This window comes from Emydura macquarii, unplaced genomic scaffold, assembly GCF_026122565.2.
Source record: "Emydura macquarii macquarii isolate MOO-44397 ecotype Brisbane River unplaced genomic scaffold, CSIRO-AGI_Emac_v2 contig_2768, whole genome shotgun sequence".
In the NCBI taxonomy this organism is placed as follows: Eukaryota; Metazoa; Chordata; order Testudines; family Chelidae; genus Emydura; species Emydura macquarii.
The window spans coordinates 10,911,330-10,925,631 of NW_027132905.1; the positions used below are offsets into that span (position 1 = coordinate 10,911,330).

General features: G+C 37.8%; 1 protein-coding gene across 4 annotated transcripts in view; it reads right to left on the reverse strand.

The window, feature by feature from the left end:
- Positions 1–1,793: 1,793 nt before the first annotated feature.
- Positions 1,794–14,302, reverse strand: part of ACSL6 (acyl-CoA synthetase long chain family member 6) — a 55,060-nt gene continuing 42,551 nt past the window's right edge. For all 4 annotated transcript variants that reach the window (XM_067567458.1, XM_067567455.1, XM_067567457.1 and 1 more), the window contains exons 14-21: positions 13,608–13,703; positions 12,422–12,494; positions 10,845–10,933; positions 8,774–8,890; positions 7,174–7,317; positions 6,006–6,107; positions 4,941–5,012; positions 1,794–2,413 (exon numbers count right to left, since the gene is read on the reverse strand). In XM_067567458.1, the coding sequence (XP_067423559.1) occupies positions 2,273–2,413; positions 4,941–5,012; positions 6,006–6,107; positions 7,174–7,317; positions 8,774–8,890; positions 10,845–10,933; positions 12,422–12,494; positions 13,608–13,703 (834 nt within the window). In that variant the 3' untranslated portion in view covers positions 1,794–2,272. The remainder of the gene's footprint in view (positions 2,414–4,940; positions 5,013–6,005; positions 6,108–7,173; positions 7,318–8,773; positions 8,891–10,844; positions 10,934–12,421; positions 12,495–13,607; positions 13,704–14,302) is intronic.

Here is a 14,302-nt window from a genome sequence, read left to right on the forward strand (position 1 = left end):
AACTAATTACTGGTTCCTACAAATAGAGCATATTTGCTTAAAGGTAAAGAAAAAGTATAGCGCTTGATTCTCTGTTGCCTGCACTGTGGATAGTCATTTACATCAGTGTAAAAGGAGTGTAAAATACCACCAAATCACAATGGTAGTGTTTCACACCCTTTCTGCGCTGATGGAAATGACTACACAAGATGCAGGGCACTGAAGAATCAGGCCGATACAATGCAGACAAACACCTCCACATTTAATAAAGCAAATAAATATGTTCTGTACAAGTTAGATTATGTAACAGATGCAGTCTCCTGTGTAATTTTAGCTGTTTGTTCTGAAATGACTTTAATAAAACAGACTGTGCATACAACTAGCTCATTAGTTCAATTTATTTCATTTCTTTTAAAGCATGCAATGGAATTTCAGAGGGACAGTATATGACAGTTTAGATTAATAGTTTAGTTTAAACTTTTTAGTATGAAAACCTATGATGGATTCCAGTCTCAGACAGAAAAATAAGTTTTCATTCACTGCTCTAGCAAACCAGGTCATCTAACAGACCCATGCTAGCGTACAGATTGGTGTAACTAACAGTGGTTATTTCAAAAATAATTTATGGCCCTGTTCAGTTGGAAGAAGCCACCAGGGCTGTTGGCTCATGGAATTTCCTCAGGCTCCCATCTGCAACTTTTAACACCATGCTGTTTGAGCATGTAGTTCCAGAGTCTGATCCTATTCCACTAGGGACATATTCCCTTTCTAGTGGCTTCCCCTTTGCCAAGATGACATCTAAGGCTTCATCCAGACCAATTGCTTTATGGTAATTGGGCTCATGGAATTGTATGAGAGGGACCCAAGCTCTGCAAAAGTCCAAATCCAGGGTAGGATCTTCCCTGGATAGATCTTGATTCAGTCAAAGAAAAATTTTAAAGTGGTTGTAGCACAAAAATCAATCTTCCCTAGCTGAAAGCTCAATTTTGAAGACCCATCAGAGAGAGAAGGGAAAAAAAGAAATCTGTGCCTCTCTCACCCCCACCATGACATCTCACAATGGTAATGAGAAGGAAAACAGTCAAGGCAGCTTCTCCCTCAGAAACATTGGCGCACAGGAGTAACACTTTTACTATCCTCCAGCAACACAAGGGAGGCCTCCACCACTGCACTACGCAATGGGGATATGAGGCCACCATTTCTACAAAGTCAATTTGTTTTACTGAACAAATATAGTTCATACACTGGGCCAAAGCTCCATTCCTTTACCTGCAGTTGTGCAAGCAAGTTAATCTGGCTGGATTGCACAGTGCCAGCAGCATGTGAAGTAATAAATTAAGAACCAGGGGCATACAGGGTGGTGAGGGCTCATTTATATTAGTTAGCCTCCTCTTGTGAAGCTTTTTATTTTGTAGCTCCCACAGAAAGCTGATCCTTCTCCAGCAATGCTTCCACAGCCTTCCCAGTTTGAACATTTGTGAACCCAAGAACATCCTGTGCCTGATCCATTTGACATGCTATAAACTGAGTTCAGACGCGCTGAAAGAGAAACACAGGGAATTCTATAACTTCCTAAAATATTTTTGCAATTACAAAGTGGTACGAATTTGTTTTCTTCCATTAGGCCTAATCTGCTGGTGGCCATATTACATACAAATAAAATCAGGAGATTTATTCCTTCTTCTCTGTTAGTCATGTCATTGATGATTACATAAAGTCAATGGAATTTATGTCCTGCAGAGTATAAAAGTAGTCACTTAAAAAAAAACCCACCCAACAACACAACCAAATATCTAGCTTGAAGTTCTAGGCTAGGGAAAATAGACTTAGTTGTGATTTTCACTGTCAGCCTTAGAATGTTTGAGGTAGACCACATTATGGAATTGTCCAGGATTTTAGTCATTAATCTATGACATTATATACAATCATATCAACAGATATATCACATAGCCTTTTCCTGATGTGTGATCAGTAATGTTTGTGGGCATTAATAATAATGTAACCTTCCATGATACACTTTAAGATGTGCTGGAATTTATATATCTTTATATAGATACATAGTGTAGTTTTCAGTAGTCTGCTACTGGGTGCATACAGTAGAAAGATATATGGTACTAGATCTGATGAAAAAGGAAAATTACTGTTAGATCAGTGGTGAGGTCTTGGAACAACAAAAGGTTCAGACATAAGATCCTATGCTTATTCATTTCAACTGTGTCTTTCTGGTTCTGTACTTTTGAGTATTTACTTTAATATTGCTACAAAGTCCAGTATTTAGAATTTTCCTGCTGCTTCAGATGGAGACACTTGAATAAAGCTCTTCTATTTCTTTTTTGAAGTAATCTCTCAGCTCTCGTCTCTTAGCCTTTAGTGTTGGTGTCAACAAGCCATTTTGTATTGAGAACATATCAGAGTGGATGTAAATGGCTTTGACCTGAAATAGAAAATGAATATATTTATAGCAAGACTAAACTAACATCATCCACTATTAAGTGGTACTAAGTGGTGCTTTTCTTTTGCCTCTCACCAGCCCACTTTACATTTTGACAGACTAGGAGTTTTATGAAATGTGGTTTAAGAATGACCTTTTTATTCCATGAAATTCTGTAGCTTACTTTCCCTTGTGTGCATTTTATTCCAGGGGCAAAATATAGGGACCACAAATAATATCATTATATACTGTAGCCAAGTGACTTTTAAAATGACTACTGATTTTGAGTCTTGTAATTTTTGGGTGCTTAACCTGAGACGCACTAAGGAAGGCATGATTTTGAAACACCCATCCTCTAAAGTGTCTCCTAGTTGAGCACCCAGTAACTGTGGCACCTTTTGAAAGTCTTGGACTATATATAATTATATACAAAATGTTTACATAAAACAAAGTGGTACAGCAGTTATTTTTAAAATTCTTAAAATGGTAAACTTTATGGATTAATGTTATAGCTGGTTAAAAGATTATGAAAGAGTCTGGTTTAAAATTACAAGACCCTTCAAATTAGCACTATCCTGCCTAGAGTCAAGAAAATAGTTAGAGGAAAATTACATTGGATGGCAAAGGGTTCTACAATACAGCACAAGATATAGTCCCACACCAAAAGAAAGTTTCTGGTAAATTCACTTGCCACTTGGGACTGTCTTCTTTAAAAATAATATCCCTATGACAAACAACATCCAAAATATATTGGCCTGGATTTACTACTCTCCAAAAGATTTTTATGTATCAGAAATGAAGGTCTTTTCTGCTCAGAAGTGCTCTAAGGTTATTGGAGAACTTGTACAATGGGGACATCACAAGAATCAAGTGGAGCAATTGTGAAAGGAAAGGATTTTTAATTAACTTGTTTAAAAGCTTTTGGGTTTGTTTTAGTTAATACCTATTTAAATAGTCATTAGACCAGAGATAGAGTGAGAATGACTTTGTAGTCTAGTGATTAAGACACTCACCTGGGAGGTGGGAGACCCAAGTTCATGTCAATCTAATTTATACTCAGTGGAACAGCTTAAAAAAGAAAGCTAAACACCTGCCCCAGAATATCCCATTGCACAATGATTACTGCACTCTTCTGCGATGAGGGAGACGCAAATTTAAATCCCTTCTCTACAACAGGCAGAAGTGTCAATTTGGTGAATAGTTTTGCATCGACTGAAATAGTTTATTTAAAAAAAAAAAAGCAATTTGTCTGAAAAATTTCACCCAGTTCTACCTATGGGGAAGATGGATTCATGCACATGGACCCTTCTGTATGGTTCCTATTGGTCAGATAATCTGGCCCATAACAATCACATACATAAGGCCCTTGTTTTCAAACTACAATATATTCAAGAATTTCCTTTTCATATTGTTTCTCCCTAGATTTTTGGCATTGCTGCAGAGTTCTTTTCATAGCCTCATAGTTTCTTTAATGCATAATGTCAGTAAAATTGGTGAATTAAGGGTATTCATATTGTGAAGTTCAGGGCAGCAACTACCCAGGGTAATTACCAGACAGCCTATTTAATGTATTATAATCCACACTCCATGGGAAATGTCATTTATCAGTTATGAAACTGTTAGAACAATGGAGACAAGGAGAGTTAAGTTTTCAGGAGCTTCTGCAAATTCTTTAATACAGTGGATTTTTCATGGAACTTCTCAAGCAAAAACAGACAAATGAAGTTTACTAGTGATGCTTAAATAATTAATATCTTAGATATTAATTTTTATATTTGCATTTTAATAGCAGATTTGCAATAAAACATTAACTTTTACAGAAATATTTGATGTCAGCCTTTTTATGTGTTTTGATTGATATTATTGCTAACTGTGAAATATTGTGTCAATTTTTAGAATTTTCCTGCTTGAACGTTTGTCGTTCAGTTACAGACAATATTTAGGCAAGCATCAGAAAAGGATTAGGGCATGCACTCAGAATAAACAGAGCAGCTGTATTTTCTAGGTCAGTTACATGAATGGTAATTACGGACCTGATGCTGCTTTGCAACGTTGCTTTCAATGGGAATAGGATCAGGCTCCTAAAAATACTGGTCTTGGCCTCTGGTGATTACATCAAGAATTACACAGGACCTGCTCTTGTCTCCCCTATCCACCCACAACTGCCACTGAATCTACTCCAAGTCCTGCTGTGTGGGGAAAGCAGGATCAAGACTGTAGTCCTTATTTATTCAAAAGTGAGAAAAATAATTTGTCAGTGGTATAGTGCTGCTTTCACAAAATTCCTGCATGTAACCATTAAAATAATAATAAGGCAGCTTTTATTACTGTGGACCTTTGGGATGGTACTCATGCATTCTTAAGGGGCCAAAGAGTTCAAGAAATGCACAAATGCAAACTATAATTACTTACAGATACAACATAATCAGACATTTAGGCTTTATATGATGCATACTAACAACTGCCTATTTATCATAATGGGGTGAGTTATCTGACCATAGAGAATAATATTATCATTGTTTAGTTTTACCTGTTCAAAAGAATGAAGTCCACTTTCCTTCCCTAGCCGTACCATATCCTCCATTATTGCTTGTGTCAGTTCCTGGGTTAGAACACACAATTCTCCATTACCCTTCAAGAGACAACTTTACATCCAATGATATTATTCAGCAGGAAGATATAGTTTACCGATCAAGGCACAAATATACTGTTGATTCTGGCAGTTCATACATCAATTAGCAAATGTTGCTTTAAAAGAAGTAATTTTATAAATAGAAAATATGTACAAATGCTTTATAAATGATTAATAATATTTGTATGCAGTAGAAAATGTAAGGCTAACATTTTCAAACCTTGGTGGCTGAGAACAGACTTTTAAAGCCTTGATCCTTCAAACTCTTAGACACATACTTAAGTGACCTAATAGTCCTATTAACTTCAGTGATACTCATTCGTTTAAAGTTAAATATGTGTGCAGGACTGGTGCTTAAATCATTCATGTTCCATGACAATAGTAGGTGCTCAGTAGTTCTGAAAATCACTTCGCTTATTAAGGTGCCTAAATATGAATATAAGTGCCTAACTTTAGCCACCAAGGTAGAACATTCTCATTTAAACCTTGCATCACGCCATTATTTATAACTACTATTCATTTTAATAACTACTATTCATTTTTAGCTGAGTTAATGATAGGAGAGAAAATTTTACTTTTCATTTGAGTCTAAAAAGAGAGTGCATAAGTTTAATGATATTTATTCACAGGAACATTCAGAAGAATGGTCATAATGGCACAGACAAATGATCCATCTAGTCTGGTATCCTGTCTATGATAGCAGGCAATGCTCAGTGCTGGAGGGACGACATGTGGAATATGCAGGCGTAAGATTACTGAAGACCTTGTCTTCTTACATATTTGGAAAGTGCCCTGCATATTAGTGGTGCTACCGAGTAACAAGTTTAGGGAGTTTAGGGACTTGGTTTGCCTATTCTCTTTTATGTGAGCATAAATTATTTCAGTGCTATCATTTCCCAGAGCTGTATGATATTACAGATCACTGTTAGCTAAATGCACACACATATATCTATAAGGACACACCGTATTTTTACAGAGCTCAGCATATGTTCCCTCAAACCCTCTTTTCTTTGCCCAGCCTGGCATGACTTCAGAATCAGGTACAACAATTCCCACCAAGAAGGCCTGTATCAGAAAGAAATATATATCAGCTGAGGAAAGAACAGTATTTAAAGCATAATATTCCAGTATATAAATAATCTCTTAGTTTGCCATCTTTAATCATTTCAATACAGCATTGTATTTGGCTAAAATTTCATCATGAAGTATTTGTGATGAACATTTCTTCTCAGATAAAAGAGCCCTAAAGTGATGGTTAATATATTTGCCAGAAAAATATAATGCATTGGCTCAGATTCTGCAATTTGATTTCTACTATGTACTGAAGCTAACAAAGTTGTTTTGGTTTTATGCTGGTATAAGTGAGAATGGAAGTTGGTCCATTCATGGATCTCTGACCATCCAGGAAAATCATATTGATGTCAAGGAGAAATATGTGTTTGCCTTAAGAGCTGAAATTGTACCTGTTGGTATATAGAACACAAACCTTTGCATATGTAAACTGGATACTTACACATGTCGCTATCTCCACTGTCTGCAAATGCAGATTTTTCACACATGAAACTTTAGTGAACAGAATTTTGTGGGCAGAATTTCAGAAGCCATTTCTGAAAACATGTCCCTATTCTGTTTTAATACAGAGAATAGTTCTACCTACCTGTGTAAGCACTTGGCAGACAGACCTCTTGTGCAAGTCCTGTGCAGGACTTAAGTGATGGAAGGTCCTGCACTTGCCCTCCACATACTGTGAATTAAAGTGCAGCTCTAGCATGTGCTCTGCTGTTTGTTTCTAAAAGTTGATGCCAGTGGTCTCAGCACAGTAGCAGCCTAACCTTTGTCAAGTTTTTTGTAGGCATCATGGCACAGGAGAATTTTTTAATGATGGATTTGAAGGAGGATAACGAGGTAGCTGTAGAGGCTAGAATCTAGACTGTCGCCCATTCCACAAGCTGTTTATAGTCACTCCGTGTTTGGGGGCCTAACCAGCTTGCAGCCAATCCCAGAATTGGGGAGGAGGGGGTGAGGGTGAAAAAGCGGCATGAAGCCACCTTTACTGAGCACTTGTGCCAGACGCAGCATCTGCCCAGCAGAGGGTCCGGCTCTAAAATTATTTTGAAGTGTTTCATTTTACCTGTAAACTGTCTCCATGCACATATATCTGGGCAATAGGCTCACTGCGGATGTAGATATTCTCAATCTTTTCAGGTGCAATATATTCTCCCTGAGCAAGTTTAAATATATGTTTTTTCCGATCAATAATTTTAAGTGTCCCAGTCTGTTGGGAAAGAGAGATGATAGTTACCAAAATTGTTATTTGAATACACAGGCCCAGTAAACAATATATTTTTTGCACTTGTCTCTGCATTTAATTCAAGAGCTAACAATAAAACTGGGAGGAGGTGCACAATCCCCTGCCTATCAGCAAGAGTGGACCATCTAGGCAGAGCAAAAAGCAGAGCAAGAGCATCTGCACACAGGAATTCAGCCCTGCTACGGATTTATTGGTGGTGAACTGCCCAGCAAAAAGATTGAATTGAATCAGTCTTGCAGTCCTCATTTGGAAAAGAGAGATTTTCAGGATCAGGAGGATATTTTTGATAAGCTTAGTCTCTTAAACACAGGTTGCATTTTCAGGTGGTCAGTCATGATGGAGTCTCTTTAGGGGTTTGTCCAATCTCCCATTATAAATTCAACCGTCAACACACATGGAAAAGGAAAGCGCTATTCTGGTTGTCAGAAGAACTGTTTAAAAATGCCAAAAAATAGTTCATGACCATATTTGTCATTTTGTCCCATGCCATCAAGCTACCCAGAAATTTTGCTTTTTGTGACATTTCTGCAAAATGCCGATCTATACATTGAAAACAAGTTTTTGTGCACATTGTCTTTCCTCTGAAAGACAGATTAAAGTAAGGATTTTTTTTAAAAGGCTTTTCTCCCCTCTCTTTTCAGTCTGAAAAAGTGTTCTGTGTACATGCATGTGTATATGTAAAAGAGGGTCCAGAATAATAGCATTTAAAAAACTCAAAAGATAATAAAAATGCTTCGGTATTTGGAGGTTGGTTTCCCACTTTTGTTTTGAATTTGTCCTCACACCTCTTGTTCCAGGTAGGATATTTTTTTCACCTGATAATTTTTTTAAATTATTTTTAATGCAGCTGTTGCTGTTTAGACAAATTCTTTATAAAATATTATTAGAGTTTAAATATGAAAAAAGTTGCAGGAAGTATTAGCCTTATTTTCAAAAGTGCTGCTGGATTAATTGACTTGAATGGTATTTGAGGGCATTAAGTGCATCTGAAAAATCAAGCCATTTGTTCTTTAAACAAATGAGTTGATTTCAACAGTCCATCTTAGAAGTGGCTGGATTTCAGTAGTAGTTGAACTGATTTCTTACTCCCCAGTGTCATCCCTTCAAAAGATTAATTAAAGGTGGAATGATTGGCTTTGGATATAAAATAGTCTCTGGGAAGAAGCAAATCTGGCTGATACTTCACATGAAGCAATGGGACATCTTAAAACCTGGGCTGCTGTGGCATGTAGCTGACATGTTACTGGGACCCAGATACGTGAACTTGACTCTGAGGAGATGCCATCTCCTGGTGGCTGACATAGGGTTATTCCAGAAAAAACACTCAGATACAAATTTGCTTGAAAGTGTATGTGTAGTACCTTAGAACTTATAGGAATATACAATTTACACAAGAACTGAGAATCTGATCAGTACATACAGGTAACCATTTCCCAATGTCTCCGGTATGAAGCCAGCCTTCTTTATCCAGCGCTTCAGCTGTTTTCTCTGCATCTTTTAGATAACCTTTGAAAACATTGGGTCCTTTCACACATATCTGCAAAAAAGTCATGGTTGCTGACAAAGTCTCAGGCTATTGTTATAGAATCATACCAAAATGTTAATAAGTTGGTTTTTCCCCACATGAGTGATCCAACAAAATAAAATATTTCAAATTATGCTACCAACCTTTTAAAAAAATTAATGTAGGTGTAAAGTAGAAAAACAAGACTGCAAAACTGTGATCAATTTGTGTGTGAAATTTTCTGGATTTTCCTAGTTTGTTTTTTCTCAGCCCTAAGATTGTCTTTTAACAATATTCCATGAGAACAGTAAAACTGAGTACTAATGCATATGATATCACAACCTTCCATATATTTTCACAAAAACAATTTGCTAAAAAAAAGTGATCATTTTCAATAAAAATGAACTCGTTTTAAGTGCAGGTATTTTGCACTAAAAATTGAGCCATTTTTTGAATTTACAGGGAAGTAGGAACACACTCTGATTTTGAACATTTTGAATGTTGTTATGAATATTTCACTGACCTCTAGCTAAAACCTAACTCATTGCTGGATGATGTCCTGTCCCCACTGAAGTCAATGGGAGTGTTGCTACTGACTTCAATGGGGATAGGATTTTATCCACCAGGTTCATGAGCTAAACTGTGCATATGGGGTATTGGGGACAGAACTCAGGACCTGTCCTAAAACATGAACCTCTACCTCTAGAGCCTAAGGAATCCTCATTAACTAAAAAGAGTCCTCATTAGCTTTAAAAATATTAGAGGTTAGGTCCTTTGTGAGACTCCAACCACTAATTTAGGCCTCCATCCTGCATTGGGATCCACTAGCACAAATACATGTGCCTGTAAAGAGTCCTGCTAAAAATCCGTGGGTGCAAGGATCCATGCTACCAAACCCCATTTAGGCTCAGAGCCATCGGTACAAACACTGAGCATGTTGACATTCTATGGTATTAAGCACTAGCCAGTAAATTACAGTGTTCTGGGATTTTGTTGGAGAAGGAAAAGTGGAAATGCAGAACGCTCTTCGATAAAATGTAATTTCGTGTTATTTTTCCTTTAATGTAGCCTGGGCTATATTTTAGGTTACGAAATGGGCTGACAACCATTGACATTAAAGGGAACATTTAAATATAATCGTCAGTTTTAATTTTATTCTGTGAATCAACGGCCTTTCATTCAACTTGAAAATATAAATGGAAAAGAGAAAAATGTTATTTTAAAAAGTAAATACATTAATTCCAGTGCAGTATAAAAATAACTGAGCTTGATCCCGCAAAGTCTTAATGCCTCTTGCAAGCTACTGAAAGCCCTCAGTAGGACAGAATGGCAATTGGTACCGACCAAGACCTAGCCCCTGATTCAACAAACCATCCCATTTCAGCAAACTACTGAAGCGTATGCTTAACTTTAATGGGATTTAAATGCATGCTTAAAGTTAAGCTTGAGTTTAAATGCTTTGCTGAATTGTGGCCTTAAACGTGTAGAACCAAGTCTTACAATCCTAATGCAACTCTTACTCGGAGGAAAGGCCTATTGACTTCATTGTTTATTTCAATGAGAGTTTTCACTGTACTAGGGATGCATGAGGATTGGATGATTTGATCCTTATAACCCCAGGGCCTAATCTTGGGAAGGGGCCCACTTAGGTGAACCCTTATGCTCCTCTGGGATACTGTGAGAGTGTAAGGTTCTGGCTCTGTGGAACCTTCAGCTCCTTCAAAAGTAATTAGCTGCAGCCCTTGCTGGAGGTTCTGTGAAATACCTTGTATTGCTGATTAACACTATGATGCTCTACTGCTGGCTGACCTCTCTTTCTCTTTTTTCTTTCATTTTCAACTGGAGTATAGAATACATCTATGACAAGGTGCTTTTAAAAACAATTCTTAGATACAAGAAGTAACAAATAGCTCACAGGTTTTTCTAATGATAGCCTGTCTCTAAGAGTTAACTAGCAAGAGGCTGTATATAATGTTTGAGATAATACCTCTCCTTCTCCTTTAGAAGCAAAATAATTCATCTCCTCCACATCCATCAATCTGATTAAATTGCAGGGCAGAGGGGCTCCTACGTGACCTGCAAATCAAAATTTTAAAAAGTCATTTGTCATTTTTTTCTATACCTGGTTTTCAGTAGGTTATTTAGAGACACAAATTTCTAATTGAACTCCCTGAAGCTCAGTGTTCTTGACACACATGTATCTCTGTGCAGAATCCTTTAACCTGTCTGGATATGATTCCTATTTTTAACAGTGTAACAATACAGGACCCTTTTGCCTTACCAACTTCCTCTGATCAACAGGAAATTGAATAATCTCTTTTTTTAAAGACCTAACTCAGAGGAACTTGTTAGCAACAGAGCCCAAAGTTCTGTTTTGTGTATCATCTAGAAAAGTCAAAGACTGAGTTACAATGGCTTTAAATTCAGCCTTTTTCCAATTTCTCCAAAGTAAACTATAAACTGCTTAAGCTATTCTAAATTATGATAGCTGTCAATGAGCCTGATGGAATATTCTGACAGACAGAGATCACAGGAGCACAAGGGTGTCCAGGCCCACCCCAAGGAAAGGCAAGGTACACTGGTTCTCTGCCACCCAGGGATTTTATCCACACTAGGGGAATCCTTCACAAATCGGCCCAGGTTTAAGTCAGCTTCACTCCAGAGGATGAACAGATTTAAGAAAGGGAGGATTCAGTCCTCACAGATATATATTTGTGAATGTGTGTTCAGTAATTACAAGCTGGCTACGAATGAAGTGCCAAAAGGAAGACAATGTGAGACAAACATAATGAAAAAGTGTGACTAAAAATGTATTGTGTCTGTACATCGCATAATAGGTAATTGGCCTTTTCTGCTTTACAGAAAAACAAGCTGATACACAGCAATCTGTATTGGAAACAATGTTCTGTGCTCCACTCCAATCACAGAAAATTAGTGTTGAAACAGGAAGTTTTTTATGTATCAGTGCCATTAATAATCTGTATCCAATTTTTGTACAAGTATTCATTTGAATGAATTTGATCATACTTGTTTCAATGCCTTTCTATAGATATTGATAATTAACACTGCATTGCTGGGTGCTGATTGAAGTTTTCATCTGAGTATATTAACATAATAAGGTCCCAAAGGTTTGAAAATGTGATAGCCTGGTTTAAGGATTCTAGACTACCTAATCTGGCACTGGATCTGTGCTCAAGCCCGATTTTGTCACAGGTGAATGTGAATTTGTTGGCCTAAACTTCTAGTGGTACATCTGACAAACACAATTCAACTGCACTAGTAGCCTCTGCTCAAGGCAGGCCAGAAGTGTAAAGGACAGGGGATTTTGCAAATCAGGACCAAGGCATAGTTCCAGATCTCTGTGGGGAAGCTTGCATAGCATCTGATCAAATTCTACCTTTCCTTGGCTCATGCCATTAGTGTCTCACTTTCATAAATACTGAATTCACCCAAATCATTCAGCACAATGATAAAGTGTTGCATAGTATCCTGTAGGTATTACAGCCCAAGGTAGTCTAAATACAGTAATAGTTCTGTCCTTTTTGGAGAGACTATAATTTTTACCTGAAGTCCAGTCACCTGGAGTAGTAAAGGTACATCCTGCTGTGCATTCTGTTTGACCGTAACCTTCATAAACCTGACAAAGAGATATATACCTTTGAACCTGCTAATAGATTAACACGTACATATGATTTGAGCACCGTGCAGTTAAAACTACTGGACGTTTCCTTCTTGTTGCACAATGCTGTAATTTAAGCCATAATGCACACTGTGCAGGTGAGAGGGACAGGGCGGGTAAGATAATATCTAGACATTACCTCGCCCACCCTGTCTCTCTAATATCCTGGGACCAACCCAGCTACAACTACACTTCATGCAATGTGCAGATTGACATTTGAAAGTTGTTCTGGTCCTCATTGTATATAAAACTATTGTTATATATTATTCTGAATGAACATCACTGTAAGGATCTGAAAATAGTGGGAAGAGAGGACCATTGTACTAATAGCAGTTGCTTGAATAAAGTAGTATGTACCTCTGTGAGAGAAACCAGATTCTTTGCACTAATATGAAATACGTTTTTGAAGAGGGGCTTTTTGGAAACTTTATGCTGGAAAGCTTCAGGCCTCTGAGAAGCGTGGGGCTTGTCTGCCACGGACTTCTAGAGGTGACTAGCTTTGCCAAGCACCTGAGCAGAATTCTGGGAGAGCGCAAGCTATGTTTCCTCAGACTCCCTGGATTCTACAGTAATTAGTGTGGCCAGCACCGAGGAGACTAGATAGGTCCCTTCAGGGCATGAGGGAATAGGCATCGCGACAGTGCCTCTCTATGTCCAGGTATTATGCTAGTTCTTAATCAATGTGACTTTTCAAAATGGAGAAGTTGTATCATCTTATCTTCACTGATCTTTTCCCTCCCTCCTCCCCAGAGATGGGCCCAAACCATAGATCGAAATATTCCTGAATTTGCATCCAGATCCAGATCTGACTTTGCCGCTGGCTGCCTATCTCTATAAAGCATTGAAAGTCCTGGATCCAAACTCCTCTAAACTTTGGGAGAATTTGGAGCCATGTCTGACCCTTGTAGTTTGAGTCCATTCTTATTATTTTTATCTTTGACCCTCAGAAAACATTTCTATTGTTGTTTATGCTGGTAAATGTTATTTTAAATATAGGTTTCCTTTGATTCCTTAACAACTAGAATAGCTAGTACAACAATGCATCTGAATAATTGTGTAGGTGTAGTGTACCTGACATCCAAGTGCTGCCCGAAGGAACCCCAGAACAGTTGGAGAAGCAGGGGCGGCTCCTGTTACAATCATCCTAACACACCCACCAAGGCTTGCCTGTTAGATAATAAGAGAAAACAAAACTCTTAGCCTTTTCATATGAGCACAAACATTCAGTCAAATCTTGAAAGAAAAAGCACTAACTACATAAAACTGAACTACCCCAAAATAAATAGCCTTCTTCCATCATCATTGTGCCTGGGAGCCACATCATGCACCAGGAACTCATTGTATAGATGCTGTACAAACACAGAATGAAAAGTTGATGCGCTTTGGCTCGCCCCTGTTCAGATAAATAATAGGGATTCCATAGTTTTTCTTAAGACTATTCCATAGTCTCAGCTTCCAGTCCTGCAACTGACTCTGCATGGTCAGACTCTTCTGCCCAAACAATGCCCCTTTGAAGTCAGTACTGCCTGGCACAGATGCAGGGGGTCTGCCTGCATGGATCCCTGTATGGCTCCAGATGACTTTATGGTTAGCACAAAAATCACTCTAATGTCCTGTTTCCAGTCTTTTCTTGCTTATTTTATTTCATTGCTTTCGTAATTCCTCCCTGAACAACCGCAAACAATTCTGCCCCTTTTTTAATGTTGATACCCTTCAAGTATCACATCAATCCCTTTGTCACCTTTCAGCTATGCTAAAAGTCGAAA